Source organism: Salvelinus namaycush, chromosome 2, assembly GCF_016432855.1.
Source record: "Salvelinus namaycush isolate Seneca chromosome 2, SaNama_1.0, whole genome shotgun sequence".
Classification (NCBI taxonomy): domain Eukaryota; kingdom Metazoa; phylum Chordata; class Actinopteri; order Salmoniformes; family Salmonidae; genus Salvelinus; species Salvelinus namaycush.
Window position 1 is genome coordinate 25,212,043 of NC_052308.1, and position 20,176 is coordinate 25,232,218.

At 41.8% G+C, this 20,176-nt stretch overlaps 1 protein-coding gene across 4 annotated transcripts; it reads left to right on the forward strand.

Annotated features, from left to right (window-relative positions):
• Window positions 1-190: 190 nt before the first annotated feature.
• On the forward strand, window positions 191-19,818 carry LOC120060479 (transcriptional adapter 3-like). 4 transcript variants are annotated; one of them, XM_039009843.1, is made up of 10 exons: window positions 212-247; window positions 375-407; window positions 1,006-1,239; window positions 8,527-8,768; window positions 14,785-14,890; window positions 15,124-15,256; window positions 15,403-15,506; window positions 17,065-17,174; window positions 18,566-18,757; window positions 19,111-19,818. In XM_039009843.1, exons 3-10 carry the CDS (start codon window positions 1,030-1,032, stop codon window positions 19,301-19,303), a joined length of 1,290 nt encoding a protein of 429 aa, XP_038865771.1. In that variant the 5' UTR covers window positions 212-247; window positions 375-407; window positions 1,006-1,029; the 3' UTR covers window positions 19,304-19,818. The 4 variants fall into 4 exon arrangements, with proteins under 4 accessions (XP_038865763.1, XP_038865754.1, XP_038865771.1 ...); XM_039009851.1 differs by having other exon boundaries at window positions 228-247; window positions 375-417; XM_039009835.1 differs by having other exon boundaries at window positions 191-417.
• Window positions 19,819-20,176: the final 358 nt, after the last annotated feature.

Consider the following 20,176-nt stretch of genomic DNA (forward strand, 5'->3'; position numbering starts at 1 on the left):
TAAATAAAATTATAATTTAGTGAATTTGCTCATTTTAAAAATCATAACTATATGACCGACTATTGTAATAGTATACCTACAAATACACTTAAATTAGCGACAAACAAAAACATTTAGACGCGTAATATTCGTTTGATTCCCGTTACCATAAATCCACATCCCCAAATACAATTTGGTATTTGTCAGGGATGCCATTCTACAATTTAGAGGGTCACTGTATTCGTCACATGGGAATTGCTCAAATAAAGTATTAACAATTGAGAATCATTCAACACTCAGAGAAATATTGTTCATTTTTTTCTGCCACAATAATAGCTGGTATGTTAATGCACGAGACCCTCTTACTGAATATTCTTATCCCCCCTCTTCCACAGATGGTTCAATCAATAATGGATGCCAGTCAAGAGGTAAATATTGGTGCGTAAATATTCAACATTTGGTTCATTTACATGGTGTATTTGCAATCAAACCACTATTTTGTCGATTTATAAACTGTATTTGGGGTTCTGAATGATATTATGAATGGTCACTTTTGTTTCGGAAGCAACACCGGTCGTTGAGCGCAGATACTACTGGTACTGTGCTAAAGCTAGCTAACGTTAGCTGGTTAGCTAAGCTAGCTAACGCGCTAATGTTCACGATATCTTCAATGGCAATCACCAACGTTGTTCCCCGGTCTTGAAGTTAGTAGTAGTAGGCTAATGGAGTTCAGTGAGTAATGTGAGGAGCGTTTCTTTTTTTTGGACAGATGGAGCGTTCTAGCTATCAACCCTAGTCCTGGGGGGACCCGCACAGGATGTGCAGATTTTAGTTCCAGCGCAGTACTAACCCACCAGATTCAACCAGCCCGTTAATAGTTGAATGAAGTGGATTAATACTGGGCTGGAACAAAAGCAGGCATGTTTGTGTGTGTGTTTAAAAAAAAAACTTAGTTTCATGATTATGTATGAGTCTGTACATTTTTGTATGATCAAAGGTGCACTTTATCTCTGCCTCTCCACACAGACATAGCCCACTCTAACCATCAAGATGAGTGAGTTGAAGGACTGCCCGCCACTAAAGTACTATGACTTTAAGCCAGTAGAGCATGTGAAGGTGTGCCCCCGCTACACTGCAGTGCTTGGGCGCTCAGAGGACGATGGCATCGGTATTGAAGAGCTGGACACACTGCAGCTGGAGCTGGAGACTCTCCTGTCCTCTGCCAGCCGTCGTCTCAGAGCTCTGGAGGAACAGAGACAGGTAAGACAGGAGTCAATGGGCACATATTTAATGTCACTGAGTAATTGAGTAGCTTTTGTGTCATTGGACTGCCCAATGATTCAGTTGCCTCTAGGGCTTGCACAATTACTGTATAACCCATGGTTATGTAACCAATGGTCATAAGGGACAGTTCTAAATTTACTGGGGTGAAGGGGGGAGGGTTGTGTTTTATTTATTTTTTATTGGACACGGGAGGGTACTGTGTTTTTCCCCCTGGTTTATATTTGACCTTTGCAAGTTTTATGAAAGTATTTTCTTCCATCCTAGCCACATTTCCTCATCAGCATGCATGCGCCTCCCCTATATCAAGGTGTTTTGGTACTTCCCTTATGCACTACACTTTTACACACGTTAACTATTACTATACCACAAGTCAATATTAGAGAACGACCGGTCAAGGAGGCTGATGGCCCATATTCAATATCATTACATTTGACAATTTTGATTACAATTTCCCAGGGGCGTATGATAATGCATCAATTTTAAAATCAAACAAATTTGACTTTGGTAAAAACAATCTAACTACATAACAACATAATGGTAATACTTTTTATTTGAATGGTAAATCTCTTGATACACTGGGTAAATTAAGATGGCATAGGGGTGTCAGTTAGGGGTGTGACGATCTCATCGTAGTCGTATCTGTTGTTTTATCACACTCAATACTCGTAATCTGAAAACCAGGAAGTGCGCTTTAAATGTTGTTAAAGCCTGTACATCAAGTGCGCATTACTGCGCTATCACTCAGAGCGCATCGTTATGTACCTTCACTCATTCACGCACATTGTTAAAAGGTAAATGACCCTGACAGATGAAAATGCACATGATTTACTTACTTAGTCCTATTCAATTATCAACGAATAATAAATTGCCTAATACATGGCTGGCTACTACTGCCTGCATATATTCCAGACAGATTTAGATGAAGGTAGGCTAATTCACTTGCCCCATATATTGTTTTACTTTAGAGAGGAGCAAAACTTTTCTCTCCCGACACTTAGTTGCAAGAAAAATGTTTGTGCCCTATGGAATTACATGGATTTCTGCATTGATTACTCATAAAATGTGTTCTGATCTTCATGTAAGTCACAATAATAGACAAACACAATCTGACTAAACTAATAACACACAAACAGTTGTACTCTTCAAATTATTATTGAAGACATGGAGTAAATATCCACTTTGCAGGCTGAAAAAAGTAAGTGAACCTGTGAATTTAGTAACTTGTAGATGCTCCTTTAGCAGCAACAACCTCCACCAAACGTTTCCTGTAGCTGCTTATAATACTTGCACAACGTTGAGGAGGAATTTTGAACCATTCCTCCCTACAAATCTGTTTCAGTTCATTAATATTTCTGGGTTGTCTTGATTGCATAGCCCTCTTCAGGTCATGCCACAGCATCTCAATTGGGTTAAGGTCAGGACCCTGACTTGGCCATTCCAAAACACAAATCTTCTTCCTTTTCAGCCATTCTTTAGTTGATTTACTTGTGTGCTTTGGGTCATTGTCTTGTTGCATCACACAACCTCTCTTAAGCTTGAGGTCATGGACTCACTATAACTATAACATTTTCCGACAAGATATAACTGCCAAAGGGGGCGGAGTTAGCCTGCAGAGTTCTGTCATACTATCCAGGTCTGTGACCAAACAATTCGAGCTTCAACTTCTAAAAATCCACCTTTCCAGAAACAAGTCTCTCACTGTTGCCGCTTGTTATAGACCACCTTCTGCCCCGAGCTGTGCCTTGGACACCATATGTGAATTGATTTCCCCCCATCTATCTTCAGAGCTTGTACTGTTAGGTGACCTAAACTGGGACATGCTAAACATCCCGGCCATCCTACAATCTAAGCTAGATGCCCTCAATCTCACACAAATTATCAATGAACCTACCAAGTACAACCCCAAATCCGTAAACACGGGCACCCTCATAGATATCATCCTGACCAACCTGCCCTCTAATACACCTCTGCTGTCTTCAACCAGGACCTCAGCGATCACTGCCTCATTGCCTGCGTCCGTAATGGGTCTGCGGTCAAACGACCACCCCTCATCACTGTCAAACGCTCCCTAAAACACTTCAGCGAGCAGGCCTTTCTAATCGACCTGGCCCGGGTATCCTGGAAGGATATTGACATCATTCCGTCAGTAGAGGATGCCTGGTTATTCTTTAAAAGTGCTTTCCTCATCGTAAATAAGCATGCCCCATTCAAAAAATGTAGAACCAGGAACAGATATAGCCCTTGGTTCACTCCAGACCTGACTGCCCTTGACCAGCACAAAAACATCCTGTGGCGTACTGCATTAGCATCGATTAGCCCCCGCGATATGCAACTTTTCAGGGAAGTTAGGAACCAATATACACAGGCAGTTAGGAAAGCAAAGGCTAGCTTTTTAAAACAGAAATTTGCATCCTGTAGCACAAACTCAATCAATTATGGGACACTGTAAAGTCCATGGAGAATAAGAGCACCTCCTCCCAGCTGCCCACTGCACTGAGGCTAGGAAGCACTGTCACCACCGATAAATCCAAGATAATTGAGAATTTCAATAAGCATTTTTCTATGGCTGGCCATGCTTTCCACCTGGCTACCCCTGCCCCGGTAAACAGCCCTGCACCCCCCACAGCAAATTGCCCAAGCCTTCCCCATTTCTTCTTCACCCAAATTCAGATAGCTGATGTTCTGAAAGAGTTGCAAAATCTGGACCCCTACAAATCAGCTGGGCTAGACAATCTGGACCCTCTCTTTCTAAAATTATCCGCCGCAATTGTTTGCAACCCCTATTACTAGCCTGTTCAACCTCTCTTTCAAATAATCTGAGATCCTCAAAGACTGTAAAGCTGCCGCGGTCATCTAGACATTCTAGACCCAAACTGTTACAGCCCTATATCTATCCTACCCTGCCTTTCTAAGGTCTTCGAAAGCCAAGTTAACAAACAGATCACCGACTATTTCGAATCCCACTTTACCTTCTACGCTTTGCAATCTGGTTTCCGAGCTGGTCATGGGTGTACCTCAGCCACGCTCAAGGTCCTAAACGATATCATAACCGCCATCGATAGACTATACTGTGCAGCCGTATTCATCGACCTGGCCAAGGCTTTCGACTCTGTCAATCACCACATTCTTATCGGCAGACTCAACAGCCTTGGTTTCTCAAATGACGGCCTCGCCTGGTTCACAAACTACTTCTCAGACAGAGTTCAGTGTGTCAAATCGGAGGGCCTGTTGTCCGGGACCTCTGGCAGTCTCTATGGGGGTGCCACAGGATTCAATTCTCGGACCGGCTCTTTTCTCTGTATACAGCAATGATGTCGCTCTTGCTGCTGGTGATTCTCTGATCAACATCTATGCAGACGACACCATTCTGTATACCTCTGGCCCTTCTTTGGACACTGTGTTAACTAACCTCCAGACGAGGTCATATACTACCCACCACTGTGACCTGTATGCTCTCCTTGGCTGGCCCTTGCTTCATATTCGTCACCAAACCACTGGCTCCAGGTCATCTATAAGTCTGCTAGGTAAAGCCCCGCCTTCTCAGCCCACTGGTCACCATAGCAGCACCCACCCGTAGCACGTGCTCCAGCAGGTATATTTCACTGGTCACCCCCAAAGCCAATTCCTCCTTTGGCTGCCTTTCCTTCCAGTTCTCTGCTGCCAATGACTGGAACGAATTGCAAAAATCACTGAAGCTGAAGACTCATATCTCCATCACTAACTTTAAGCTTCAGCTATCAGAGCAGCTCACAGATCATTGCACCTGTACATAGCCCATCTGTAAATAGCCCATCCATAAATAGCCCATCCCCATATTGTTATTTATTTTTTTGCTCCTTTGCACCATAGTATCTCTACTTGCACATTCATCTTCTGCACATCTATCACTCCAGTGTTTAAATGCTAAATTGTAATTACTTCCCCACTACGGCCTATTTATTGCCTTACCTCCATAATCTTACCTCATTTGCACACACTGTATATAGATTTTTTCCTATTGTGTTATTGACTGTATGTTTGTTTATTCCATGTGTAACTCTGTGATGTTTGTGTCGCACTGCTTAGCTTATCTTGGCCAGGTCGCAGTTGTAAATGAGAACTTGTTTTCAACTGGCCTACCTGGTTAAATAAAGGTGAAATAAAAAAATAATGCATCTTCTAAGGTGCTGTGAAAGTTGTTGGGATCGAGGCATGGTTCACACTAACCAATCTGTGTGCGTGTGTCTGTCTGGGGAAATGAGAGCAGAGGGAGAGTGGCTTGTTCTAATCCAATCGTTGCAGCATGCTCAACCTATACCCCGCCCATTTCCTTACAGACAAGAACTAGCCAATTGTTGTTTAGAACGCGCAGTGCTTCACACTGTTGGAGTGAAAGAAATGGCAGCTGACAATTACTTTTTTCCGATCAATAAAAATTATAATTATTCATAATCGTATTGGGAAAATTCTCCATATCCATCACTATTCTCAGTTTGCCTTCCATCTGGGACTCTCACTGAGTGTATAAAACATTTTGCAAATGGAATAGAGCTACACTACATGACCAAAAGTATGTGGACAGCTGCTCGTTGAACATTTCATTCCAAAAGTATGGGCATTAATATGGAGTTGGTCCCCCCTTTGTTGCTATAACAGCCTCCATTCTTCTGGGAAGGCTTTCCACTAGATGTTGGAACACAGCTGTGGGGACTTGCTTCCATTCAGCCATAAGAGCATTAGTGAGGTCCGGCACTGATGTTGGGCGATTAGGCCTGGCTCGCAGTCGGCGTTCCAATTGATCCCAAAGGTGTTCGATGGGGTTGAGGTCAGGGCTCTGTGCAGGCCAGTCAAGTTATTCCACAACGATCTCGACACCCCATTTTTGTATGGACCTCGCTTTGTGCACGGGGGCATTGTCATGCTGAAACAGGAAAGGGCCTTCCCCAAACTGTTTCCACAAAGTTGGAAGCACAGAATCCTCTACAGTAGAATGTCATTGTATGCTGTAGCGTTAAGATTTTTCTTCACTGGAATTAAGGGGCCGAGCCCGAACCATTAAAAACAGCCCCAGACCATTATTCCTCCTCCACCAAACTTTACAGTTGACACTATGCATTCGGGCAGGTAGTGTTCTCCTGGCATCCGCCAAACCCAGATTCGTCCGCCGGACTGCCAGATGGTGAAGCGTGATTCATCACTCCAGAGAATGTGTTTCCACTGCTCCAGAGTCCAATGGTTGCGAGCTTTACACCACTCCAGCTGACGCTCGGTATTGCGCCTGGTGTACTTAGGCTTGTGTACAGCTGCTCTGCAATTGAAACCCATTTCATGAAGCTCTCGACAAACAGTTATTGCGCTGACGTTGTTTCCAGAGGCAGTTTGGAACTCGTTAGTGAGTGTTACAACCAAGGACAGACGATTTCTATGCGCTACGTGCTACAGCACTTGGCGGTCCCGTTCTGTGAGATTGTGTGGCCTAACAGTTTGTGGCTAAGTCGTTGCTCCTAGACGTTTCCACTTCACAATAACAGCACTTACAGTTGAACGGGGCAGCTCTAGCAGGGCAGAAATTTGATGAACTGACTTGTTGGAAAGGTGGCATCCTGTGACGGTGCCATGTTGAAAGCAATTTAGCTCTTCAGTAAGGCCGTTCTACTGCCGATTTAGTTTTTTGTCTATGGAGATTGCATTGCTGTGTGCCTGATTTTATACACCTGTCAGCAACAGGTGTTGCTGAACCAGCCAAATCCAATAATTTGAAGTGGTGGAAGTGGTGTCCACATACTTTTGTATATATAGTGTAAGTAAGCACAGGCAAAATCCTAGAGGAAAACCTGGTTCAGTCTGCTTTCTAACAGACACTGGGAGGCAAATTCACCTTTCAGCTGGTCAATAACCTAAAACACAAGGCCAAATACACTTAGTGTACAAAACATTACGAACACCTGCTCTTTCCATGACTTAGACTGACCAGGTGAATCCAAGTGAAAGCTATGATCCCTTATTGATGCCATCTGTTAAATCCATTTCAATCAGTGTAGATGAAGGGCAGGAGACAGATAAAGAATAAGAATATTTTTTAAGCCTTGAGACAATTGAGACATGGATTGTGAATTGCCAAGACAAAGATTTAAGTGCCTTTGAACGGGATATGGTAGTAGGTGCCAGGTGCACCGTTTTGAGTGTGTTAAGATTTGCAACGCTGCTGGGTTTTTCACGCTCAACAGTTTTCCGTGTGTTACAAGAATGGTTCACCACCCGACTGGCATGCAGCTAACTTGACACAACTGTGGGAAGCATTGGAGTCAACATAGGTCAGCATCCCTGTGAAACGCTTTCGACGCCTTGTAGAGTCCATGCCTCAACGAATTGAGGCTATTTTGAGGGCAAAATAGCCTCAATTAGCCTATTAGGAAGGTACTACTAATGTTTTGTACATTGTTCCTGAGTGGCCTATTTACCGTCTTGACTTAAATCGGCTTAAATCAATGGCAAGGCTTGAAAATGTCTGTCTTGCAATGATCAACAACAAATTAGACAGAGCTTTAACAATAAAAAAATAAAAAATGCAAATATTGTAAAATCCAGGTATGCAAAGCTCTTAGAGACTTACCCAGAAAGACTCATAGCTGTAATCGCTGCCAATAACATGGACTCTTAACAACATGATGGAGCTTGTTTGCCCCTTGCAGAAATAAGCAAGGTGTTGTAGCAAACAATGAATATAATGGGTTGGCAACCTCTAACCCTGGCAATTTGACTTGTAAACTCGTGGGTACACTCGCAATTGCTGCCTGGTATTGTGATGTAATAACTTCCATGTTAATGTACAGTGTTCATTCAAATTAAATGATATTAACTGATGTAGCTCACGCAATGGAATGTATTTTTTGTAATGCCAGTTGAGTTGAATCAACAAATCACAGCATATATTGATGGGTACACTTCTTGCTGTTGCTTCCTGCTTTTCTCCTATGGGTACACTCGCGATAGCATAATGGATGGACTGGCGGCTATCATTGACTTGAATGGGAAAGCGTGTTCTATTCATTCTATTTCTATGGCAGCACATGCAGTCAGGGGCGGAGGAAAGGAGAAAATGTGCGTCTAATAATATCTTATTTTGCCTCCTTGCTCTACCTGCTGTTGCTACACCTCCATCTGTAATGTTGGACAGGAAAGATATTTTGGTGCCATAGTGGTTCTGAAACTGCAAGTGGTCTGATACTTGCCTGATGTTACAAATTGGTGACTGGTGTTGGTGACTGGTCCCTATTTTCTCAGATCCTCACAGACTGGCAGGATAAGAAAGGGGACAAGCGCTTTCTGAAGCTGGGAAAGGATGCAGACCTTTCAGCTTCATCACGTCACAAACCTAAGAAGCAGAAACTCGATGGAAAGGGCAGTCACGGGCCTGGTCCTGGGCGACCCAAATCCAAAAATCTACAGCCCAAAGTCCAGGAGTACGAGTTAAGTGAGGATCCACAGGACATTCCCCGTAATCCTAAGAACGATGCCCCCAACAGGTCAGTAACAATCACATCTCACTCAAACAGTGTAGGGTGTCTGCATATTTTGACCAATGAGTAACATAATATGTTAATTGTGTAGATAATCTTCACTATTTATGTGCATATGATAACTTTTTTCTCTGCCCCTGTTCTGACGGGTGCATGATAATGGTCCATTCTAAATCAAAACTAATTTAACGCATATATTATTAAGTATATGTAAAGAAAATATTAAATTGAGTGTAGTCTGATTGGTGACAGTACTATCACTTGTGAATGATGCCATGTGTGCAGCCTAAGGCAAGAAACAGCACATGCCTTTTTTTGGGGACTTTTTCAAATCCTAGTCGCACACATCTTGCAACCTAGCCCATAGGCCTATATGTTTTGATAAGATTTGTATCACTACTAAAGTGACCAAATAAGTAAAAATGTAACCTGTAGGTCTAAGAGCCCTGGAACACGGTTGGAGAGCACATAGCCTACAGAACCTAGTGAAATGTGTTCTTATAAGTCCAGTCGCGTGTGAAAAGAGTTTTGACTAGCCACTATTTAAGAGGATCCTATCTTTCTCGTGCTGCTATATTTATTGCTCAATTCTTAAAATTAAGCACATTAATCCGCTTTATAACCAGTGTAGCTTACCTGGCATACATATGTGGTGCGTGAGTTTCAAGTTTGGGGGCAGCAAATTTTCACCATAAAAATGCACCTTTAGAATAAAACGTATTTCCTTGCATCATAGCATTTTCAGACTTATGTAAATTAGCTTACTATTCGTAATGTGATGAGTAGATTGAATAGTTATAATTTAGGCTTCTAATTTAACTCAATCACTGTTTTAAAAAACCCTGTTCAATGCAGCTGAGTGTGAGAGTAGGCCTAGGCTATATTTTACATTAGATACATTTCTTTCTTTTCATGTGAAAAATGTGGCCTTTTATAAACACATTTCATGCAATTCTACTACACTTTATATGACTGGAGAATTGTTTTATGTAGCACTGACTCAACAATGATAAATAGTGAATATGCACAGTGTGCACTCACAGGGGATGTTGCTGATGCTCTCTGCTGGTGCCAATATGATAGGCTATACTGTTGTTCGCGCAATTCAGTTGAGAATTTTGTTAACTAAAAGAGAGATTATTCTTTTCATTGTCTTCTCTTTACAGCAATAAACATTTTCTTTCCAAACTATGTTTTCCTGCAATTGTATTTTTAAATATTGTGAAATGCCTGGCTTGGCCTCTCTACTTTTCACAGACAGTCGCAACTCAACAATAATCTGCCCAAATTGTGCACTCTGCCTTTCCTTCCGACTGTAAGCAATGAGATTTTAAAACAATTCACAACATTTTACTTTAGGGAAAGCTTCCCCTAGCCTTATGGACGCGCCGCCTATGCTTGCGTATTAAAAACGTAACGCATGTAACTTCCATTCGCTATTCGAGTGCTGGCTACAGATTACATGTTTTTTTTTTGTGGGCTAAATAAAAATATTCCACACATATATTAGTAGGCTATATGTAAAGACCAGATTAAATTAAGAACAGTCTGATGGGTGAGAATATTAACAAGTACTTGTCAAATTGTCAATGAGAGACTGATTAAGTGTGTGCAGCCAGCACAAGAATCAGAGCTCATGCCTTTCATGCAACTTTTTTTCCAATCATTAGTCGTATCATGCAGCCTTAGAATGTATTAAAAATCAAAACATATAGCCTAATGTTTTTTCACAACTAAGGTTGCATAAATAACTCTAAATTAAGCATGTAAACTCAGAAAAAAAAGAAATGTCCCTTTTTCAGGACCCTGTCTTTCAAAGATAATTTGTAAAAATCCAAATAACTGATCTTCATTGTAAAGGGTTTAACACTGTTTCCCATGCTTGTTCAATGAACCATAAACAATTAATGAACATGCGCCTGTGGAACGGTCGTTAAGACACTAACAGCTTACAGACAGTAGGCAATTAAGGTCACAGTTATGAAAACTTAGGACACTAAAGAGGCCTTTCTGCTGACTCTGAAAAACACCAAAAGAAAGATCCCCAGTGTCCCTGCTCTTCTGCGTGAACGTACCTTAGGCATGCTGCAAGGAGGCATGAGGACTGCAGATGTGGCCAGGGCAATAAATTGCAATGTCCGTACTGTGAGACGCCTAAGACAGCGCTACAGGGAGACCGGAAGGACAGCTGATCGTCCTCGCAGTGGCAGACCACGTGTAACAACACCTGCACAGGATCGGTACATCTGAACATCACACCTGCGGGACAGGTACAGGATGGCAACAACAACTGCTTGAGTTCCACCAGGAACGCACAATCCCTCCATCAGTGCTCAGACTCGGGGCGGCAGGTAGCCTAGTGGTTAGAGCGTAGGACTAGTGACCGAAAGGTTGCAAGATCGAATCCCCGAGCTGACAAGGTAAAAATGTTGTTCTGCCCCTGAACAAGAATTTGTTCTTAACTGACTTGTCTAGTTAAATAAAGGTAAAATACAATTTAAAAAATAAAAGTGCTCCGACTGTCCGCAATAGGCTGAGAGAGGCTGGACTGAGGGCTTGTAGGCCTGTTGTAAGGCTGTTCCTCACCAGACCTCACTGGCAACAACGTCGCCTATGGGCACAAACCCACCGTCTCTGGACCAGACAAGACTGGCAAACAGTGCTCTTCACTCACGAGTCACGGTTTTGTCTCGCCAGGGGTAATGGTTGGATTCACGTTTATCGTCGAAGGAATGAGCCTGTACTCTGGAGCGGGATCGATTTGGAGTTGGAGGGTCCGTCATGGTCTGGGGCAGTGTGTCACAGCATCATCGGACTGAGCTTGTTGTCATTGTAGGCAATCTCAACGCTGTGCGTTACAGGGAAGACATCCTCCTCCCTCATGTGGTACCCTTCCTGCAGGCTCATCCTGACATGACCCTCCAGCATGACAATGCCACCACGCACAGAACGAGCAGTATGGCTGATTTCCTGCAAGACAGGAATGTCAGTGTTCAGCCATGGCCAGCGAAGAGCCCGGATCTCAATCCCATTGAGCACTTCTGGGACCTGTTGGATCGGAGGGTGAGGGCTAGGGCCATTCCCCCCATAAATGTCCGGGAACTTGCAGGTGCCTTGATGGAAGAGTGGGGTAACATATCACAGCGAGAACTGGCAAATCTGGTGCAGTCCATGAGGAGATGATACACTGCAGTACTTAATGCAGCTGGTGGCCACACCAGATACTGACTGTTACTTTTGATTTAGATCCCCCCCCCCCCCCCCCCCCCTTTGTTCAAGAACACATTATTCAATTTCTGTTAGTCACATGTCTGTGGAACTTGTTCAGTTTGTCTGCTGTTGAATCTTGTGATGTTCATACAAATATTTACACATGTTTAGTTTGCTTAAAATAAACGCAGTTGACAGTGAGAGCACGTTTCTTATTTTGCTGAGTTTAGGAGGACCTGTTTCTTTGTTAACGGCTCACAGAATAGCCGCATGTGCGCACTCCCTATCTATTATGTTCATCAATGTTCAATTGTATTCTTCATACTATAAAATAATGCCACTGAATTCTAAGCAAATCTTGTCTACTAAGTGAACTAGCGTAGCCCACAGTCATATGGCATAGCCAGATCAGGGCCTAACATAAGGCCAACTCAGAATATGCTCTTCTAAAATAGGCTACATTTTCTTCATATGATGTTTGTTTAAACCTGTCTAAAATAAATAATGGATTTATTGTGATTGTGTACGCTATATTAAATTGATTTATTATTCTTTTTTTAATGTACTGTTCCAAAGGTCTGCATCAGTGGCTTGAAGGCTATGCGTGGAAGCCAGGAGATGCTAAACGTGTTTATTTTAATTAACGGTCAATTGCCATTAGACCTGCAACTATTTGCATGACAATCACCAACTGAGAAAATGTTATGACCGCCACAGCCCTAACTGAGCGCATACCAAGCTTTTTATTTCAAAGCCTTTAACATTTCATTCAGCGCCGGTCATGCAAATTTTTCTTTTTGCGATCCACGGAAACAACTTTGAAGATGACGACCACAAAATGTAAAATATTCAAGGAATCTGCACCGCTACAGTTTGAAGTCGGAAGTTTACATACACTTAGGTTGGAGTCATTAAAACTAGTTTTTCAACCACCCCCAAATTTCCTGTTAAAACTATAGTTTTGGCAAGTCGGTTCGGACATCTCCTTTGTGCATGACACAAGTAATTTTTCCAACAATTGTTTACAGACAGATTATTTCACGTATAATTCACTGTATCGCAATTCCAGTGGGTCAAACGTTTACATACACTAAGTTGACTGTGCCTTTAAACAGCTTGGAAAATTCCAGAAAATTATGTCATGGCTAGAAGCTTCTGATAGGCTAATTGACATAATTTGAGTCAATTGAAGGTGTACCTGTGGATGTATTTCAAGGCCTACCTTCAAATTCAGTGCCTCTTTGCTTGACATCATGGGAAAATCTAAAGAAATCAGCCAAGACCTCAGAAAAAAAATTGTAGACCTCCACAAATCTGGTTCATCCTTGTGAGCAACTTTCAAACGCCTGAGGGTACCACGTTCATCTGTACAAACAATAGTACGCAAGTATAAACACCATGGGACCATGCAGCCGTCATACCGCTCAGGAAGGAGACGCGTTCTGTTCTGTCTCCTAGAGATAAATATGCTTTGGTGCGAAATGTGCAAATCAATCCCAGAACAACAGCAAAGGACCTTGTGAAGATGCTGGAGGAAACAGGTACAAAAGTATCTATATCCACAGTAAAACGAGTCCTAAATCGACATAACCTGAAAGGCCGCTCAGCAAGGAAGAAGCCACTACTCCAAAACCTCCATAAAAAAGCCAGACTACGGTTTGCAATTGCACACGGGGACAAAGATCGTACTTTTTGGAGAAATGTCCTCTGGTCTGATGAAACAAAAATAGAACTGTTTGACCATAATGACCATTGTTATGTTTGGAGGAAAAAGGGGGAGGCTTGCAAGCCAAAGAACACCATCCCAACCGTGAAGCACGGGGGTGGCAGCATCATGTTGTGAGGGTGCTTTGCTGCAGGAGGGACTGGTGCACTTCACAAAATAGATGGCATCATGAGGTAGGAAAATTATATGGATATATTGAAGCAACATCTCAAGACATCAGTCAGGAAGTCAAAGCTTGGTCGCAAATGGGTCTTCCAAATGGACAATGACCCCACGCATACTTCCAAAGTTGTGGCAAAATGGCTTAAGGACAACAAAGTCAAGGTATTGGAGTGGCCATCACAAAGCCCTGACCTCAATCATATAGAACCTTTGTAGGCAGAACTGAAAAAGCTTGTGCGAGCAAGGAGGCCTTACAAACCTGACACCGTTACACCAGCTCTGTCAGGAGGAATGTGCCAAAATTCACCCAACTTATTGTGGGAAGCTTGTGGAAGGCTACCCGAAATGTTTGACCCAAGTTAAACAATTTAAAGGCAATGCTGCCAAATACTAATTGAGTGTATGTAAACTTCTGACCCACTGGAAATGTGATGAAAGAAATAAAAGCTGAAATAAATAATTCTCTACTATTATTCTGACATTTCACATTCTTAAAAGAAAGTGGTGATCCTAACTGACCTAAGACAGGGAATTTTTACTCAGATTAAATGTCAGGAATTGTGAAAAACTGAGTTTAAATGTATTTGGCTAAGGTGTATGTAAACTTCCAACTTCAACTGTATGTCAACAGAGCTTGGCGCTTATTATTGGATGTATTAGGTTACTTTTTGGATATAAGGTTAATGATATGTTAGAGAAAGACCCCACTGAACGATTCAGAACATCAATCATATTTGTTTTGGTAAAATGTATTTTATAACAAGTGAAATTTCATCACCAAAGGCATTTTCACCCACTCTGGGCAGGGTAGGTGGACACCCTTAACAGTGCTCTAAGGCCACTTACAGACACAAGCTGGTTTGAGTATAGGATACGTGTTTGTTTTTCATTGTCCCACATGCATCTGTCTATTATGTTTTCCAGATTTTGGGCATCCGTAGAGCCATACTGTGCTGACATCACAAATGAAGAAATCCGGGTTCTGGAAGAACTATTGAAGCCCCCGGATGATGAGGCTGAATACTACAAGGTACAATATTGAATGTCCAAAATCATACCCCTTTTGTGTTTTATGTCATATTATGCTCATTGCATTAGTAGCTAGCTTATCAGATCCCAAGCACTACCAGCATATCTGATAGTAGGTATTCTGTGACAATTCAGATAAGAGTTGTGCTTTGGAATGGTGTGTTACTCACATCCTCTGTTACAGATTTCACCAAGGAGAAAACATAGATTAATAGTATTGGTTATATTGTAAAGATTCCAGCATTGGGGAAACACTTCTCTCAGCGATGGGCTCAGGAGGATCTACTGGAGGAACAGAGGGAAGGAGCACGAGCCAACGACAAGAAGAAAAGCCTCATGGGACCACTATCTGAGCTCGACGCCAAAGGTGAGTGCACGCCAGGGATGGGAATGATGACATACAGTATGTATTGAATGGATGAGCCTTCATAAATGGGTATTGTGTCTGTCTACATTCAGCATAGAAATTATCATGTGTACTTGTCTGATATGAGAATGCTTTTATTCTCTCAGATGTGGATGCCTTGCTAAAGAAGTCAGAGTCCCAGCACGACCCCCCAGAGGATGGTTGTCCCTTCGGTCCTCTCACACAGAGGCTCCTTCAAGCTCTTGTTGAGGTCACATACAGTTGAAGTCGGAAGTTTACATACACCTTAGCCAAATACATTTAAACTCAGTTTTTCACAATTCCTGACATTTAATCGTAGTAAACATTCACTGTCTTAGGTCAGTTAGGATCACCACTCAGAATAATAGTAGAGAGAGTGATTTATTTCAGCTTTTATTTCTTTCATCACATTCCCAGTAGGTCAGAAGTTTACATACACTCAATTAGTATTTGGTAGCATTGCCTTTAAATTGTTTAACTTTGGTCAAACGTTTCGGGTAGCCTTCCACAAGCTTCCCACAATAATTTGGGCCATTACTCCTGACAGAGCCCATTTGCGACCAAGCTTTAACTTCCTGACTGATGTCTTGAGACGTTGCTTCAATATATCCATATAATTTTCCTACCTCGTGATGCCATCTATTTTGTGAAGTGCACCAGTCCCTCCTGCAGCAAAGCACCCCCACAACATGATGCTGCCACCCCTGTGCTTCACGGTTGGGATGATGTTCTTTGGCTTGCAAGCCTCCCCCTTTTTTCCTCCAAACATAACGATGACCATTATGGTCAAACAGTTCTATTTTTGTTACATCAGACCAGGGGACATTTCTCCAAAAAGTACGATCTTTGTCCCCATGTGCAGTTGCAAACCGTAGTTTGGCTTTTTAATGGCAGTTTTGGAACAGTGGCTTCTTCCTTGCTGAGCGGCCTTTCAGGTTATGTCGATATAGGACTCGTTTTACTGTGGATATAGATACTTTTGTGCCTGTTTCCTCCAGCATCTTCACAAGGTCCTTTGCTGTTGTTCTGGGATTGATTTGCACATTTCACACCAAAGCACATTCATCTCTTGGAGACAGAACGCGTCTCCTTCCTGAGCGGTATGACAGCTGCGTGGTCCCATGGTGTTTATACTTGCGTACTATTGTTTGTACAGATGAACGTGGTACCCTCAGGCGTTTGAAAATTGCTCACAAGGATGAACCAGATTTGTGGAGGTCTACAATTTTTTTTCTGGTGTCTTGGCTGATTTCTTTTGATTTTCCCATGATGTCAAGCAAAGAGGCACTGAACTTGAAGGTAGGCCTTGAAATACATCCACAGGTACACCTTCAATTGACTCAAATTATGTCAATTAGCCTAACAGAAAGCTTCTAAAGCCATGACATAATTTTCTGGAATTTTCCAAGCTGTTTAAAGGCACAGTCAACTTAGTGTATATAAACTTTTGACCCACTGGAATTGTGATACAGTGAATTATAAGTGAACAACTGTAAACAATTGTTGGAAAAATTACTTGTCATGCACAAAGTACATGTCCGAACCGACTTGCCAAAACTAGTTTTTTAACGAGAAATTTGTGGATTGGTTGAAAAACGAGTTTTAATGACTCCAACCTTAGTATGTAAACTTCTGACTTCAACTGTATCTTAGGCTTTATTGTTGACTACGCATACAATTCTAAATGACTTTTGAGAACTTAACCCTGCAAATAACTAGTTGATTTGAATAGTTTATAATTAAAATGTAGAATTTAAATTCTTTAATCTTGTTGTTTTTTCGTGCAGGAGAATATCATATCACCCATGGAGGATTCTCCAGTCCCCGACATATCGGGGAAGGATGGTGGGAACGACGGGGCTGGGACCTCACCTCGCAACCAGGGCAAAGCTTTTAGGTAAAGACCTATCCTCCATAAAGTAACATCACCCCCTCATAACCTTGTAGGATACATTCTATAGATACCATGAAAGAAAATGCTGAATAGCAACAAAGCAGGGCTCGACATACAAGGATACCCGCTGGCCTGGGGAGGTTTTGGACCCCCCCTTGGCCAGTCAACCATCCACATCATTGGCCCGCTTGGGCCAGTGAAAATAATATTGTAATAATGCTATTTTCAATCTAGGCTACATAATTGATGAAAAAACAGATGAATTCCTGAAAATGTTAGTTCGTTATGTAGATTATTTATCAAACACGTGCCGCACACGGTGCAGCAGCTCACAAAATGAAGGGGGATACCTGAAGGCATACCTGAATGCCTTCAACTGAAATGTGTCTTCCGCATTTATCCCAACCCCTCTGAATCAGAAACGACAACGGTAGGGTAGGTAGGAAAGATGTTTCAACTTATGATATCTACAAGTAAATTCTAAGGCAACAATGGGTATGCAAACCAGGTATTCAAATAGTTTGGTCCGAAGTCTTGGTTAAATCTTTGCGATATGCAATTCAATCATTGTGTGCTGTTTGATTAAACATTTCTAAAGTCTTTGAAATATTTTTAAAAAACGGCCCAATTAAATGTTGACTGCAAAGTAGGTCTACGTGATATCATGATGATTTGTATCCATTGGGGGGGGCATTTGTTTGGCAAACCCTGCCATCACATCATGTAGCCTACACTGTAGATTGGTAGGCTACAGTACAAAACACAGCTAGCCAAACACAACGGTCTTTTGCTAGGTGAGCAATTGATTTAAAGGTAAACTACACCCTCCAATTATATATATATTTTTCTTTCTCCCAGACCTCAAATGGTCACTTGATGTGGTTTAAGCGTTGTTATGGACTGGTACTCTACAAAAAAAAAAAAGATTTTTAAGAGTGAAACAAGAAAACCTGGAAAAACCGTGAACTATATTTAGCTAAATATAAAACTGATTTTATAGGGCTCGCTAACAAAATCGCTAACAATAACACTCTTTTTGAGATTGCACAAAGGTTTAATTTTCTCTCTCCAAACAAAGTAAATATGATATTGTCAAGTAATAATTATATGAAATTTAATTATTTGTGTATGGAGGGTAGGCTACTTGCTTAGCCCGCAAATTAAAGATACAATTTAAATGATTTGCACATTATTCGGGCCAGTAGCTTTCAGTTGGCACTGGCCGGTGTGCCACTGGCAATTTAACCTGAATGTCAAGCCCTGAACAAAGGCTTTGTAGATTACACCGAAGTATTCCAATCACTGCTTACTTCTTCTGCAACTCTGCAGAAGTTCTGCAACTCACTAATCAGTTAACTAGTTATTTCTCTCCTCTGACTTTCCCTCTTTCCTAGTGTTCCTCACACACGCTCCCTAGAAGCGCGGATCAAGGAGGAGCTGATGTCTCAGGGGCTTCTGGATTCTGAGGAGCGGCCCGGAGCAGGCGGAGACTCAGAGGATGAGGTGCTGGCTGAGCTCCACAAGAGACAGGCTGAACTCAAAGCCCTGAGCGCCCACAACAGATCCCGCAAGCAGGAGCTACTCCGGTGAGAGCACAGGAGAAAAGGGCAGGGGAGAAATGTAAAATATACATCAGAAATAAGGTTTATTAAGGTCAAAAAGGATTGTATGATGACTTAGTTCAAGACCTATAAGGAGGGATGTTCTGATGTCAATGATAATGAATTGCACTTATAGAAGGCCCAGTTGGTTCTCATTGTGTTCCACTTCATCCACCATCAATATGTAGAGTGGAGATTAAGGGAATTTTAAACTTTTTTTCCCTCTTTTTTTTTTTTTTTTTTTACCTGAACACACATCAAACTATTACTGGATTAGGATATTATTCATAACAAACCTCAACATTCATCCTTTACTCTAAACTTCCCATCCTCCTCAGCCTGGCAAAGGAGGAGATGCGGAAGCAGGAGTTGCGGCAGAGGGTCCGGGTGTCGGATAATGAGGTCATGGAGGGCTTCCGTCGCATCATGGCTGCTAGGCAGAAAAAACGAATGCCGACAAAGAAGGAGAAAGATCAGGCATGGAAAGCACTGAAGGAGAGGGACAGCATCCTCAAGCTGCTGGATGGTTAGAGGGACAATAGTTTAGGTGGGAATGAGATGGGAAGGGGTAGATTTTCAGTCTGCCAATGAGTATATACTGTTGTATGTGTTTGGTCATATGCTTCCATGCTCTAGTGGCCATAAGCATTTGTGTTACTTTATAAAACTCCCCAAATGGAAGGTCAGTGAATACCTGCAATGATGTAGCATGATTGTCATAGTTGTTGACACTCGATGTTGAAAATGGAGGTATCCATGTTTTGTATTGATAATTACTGTATTCTTGCATGAATGTGCTAACTAAACTTTCAGTGCATATTCACTATTGGAACATCGTCACCATAAGAGCTTATGATCATTTAATGTGCATTGCTGGCGTTTGTTTGTTTTTTACTAATAACTGATAGTTTCCCACTGGCATTTTCTAAGTTCTGTTGTTGATTTTTGTTTTAATTTTATTTTTAACGTTATATAGTGCATTTCTTTTGTCTAGTATGGAAAAACAAACTATGAATGTTTGAATAAATAAATATCAGAAAGGGTTATGAGGGAGTGTTTGTTATGTGCCATTCAACTTTCACACTAGCAACGTAATGTTGGGAAACGTTTAACCAACGATTTTAATAGCTAAACCAAGATAAACCACAGTCTGTCGTTATCAACGAGAACAAATGAGTCATAGTTGGCAGAACAAGCGAGGTAGTAAAATCCTATTGGTCTGTTCTAGCATCATCTGCATATTCCGTTAGGGAACGCCTATTCTGAAGTGAGCGTGTGCAGTAACTAAATTAGCCTTTGCACTCCTAACGCGATTTTTTACAACTTTAGCAAAGGGTGAAGTCAACGAAACTTTGTCCACTCTGTTCATAATAGATCTCTAGTTTTGGCAACAAAACTATTGAG

Bases quoted from the DNA above. Each gene is read 5' to 3' on its own strand.
- LOC120060479 (XM_039009835.1), top strand. From the start codon at position 1,030: ATGAGTGAGTTGAAGGACTGCCCGCCACTAAAGTACTATGACTTTAAG. The intron at 8,769-14,784 runs GTCAGTAACAAT...TATGTTTTCCAG, and splicing joins AAGAACGATGCCCCCAACAG to ATTTTGGGCATCCGTAGAGC. The intron at 15,257-15,402 runs GTGAGTGCACGC...TTATTCTCTCAG, and splicing joins ATCTGAGCTCGACGCCAAAG to ATGTGGATGCCTTGCTAAAG.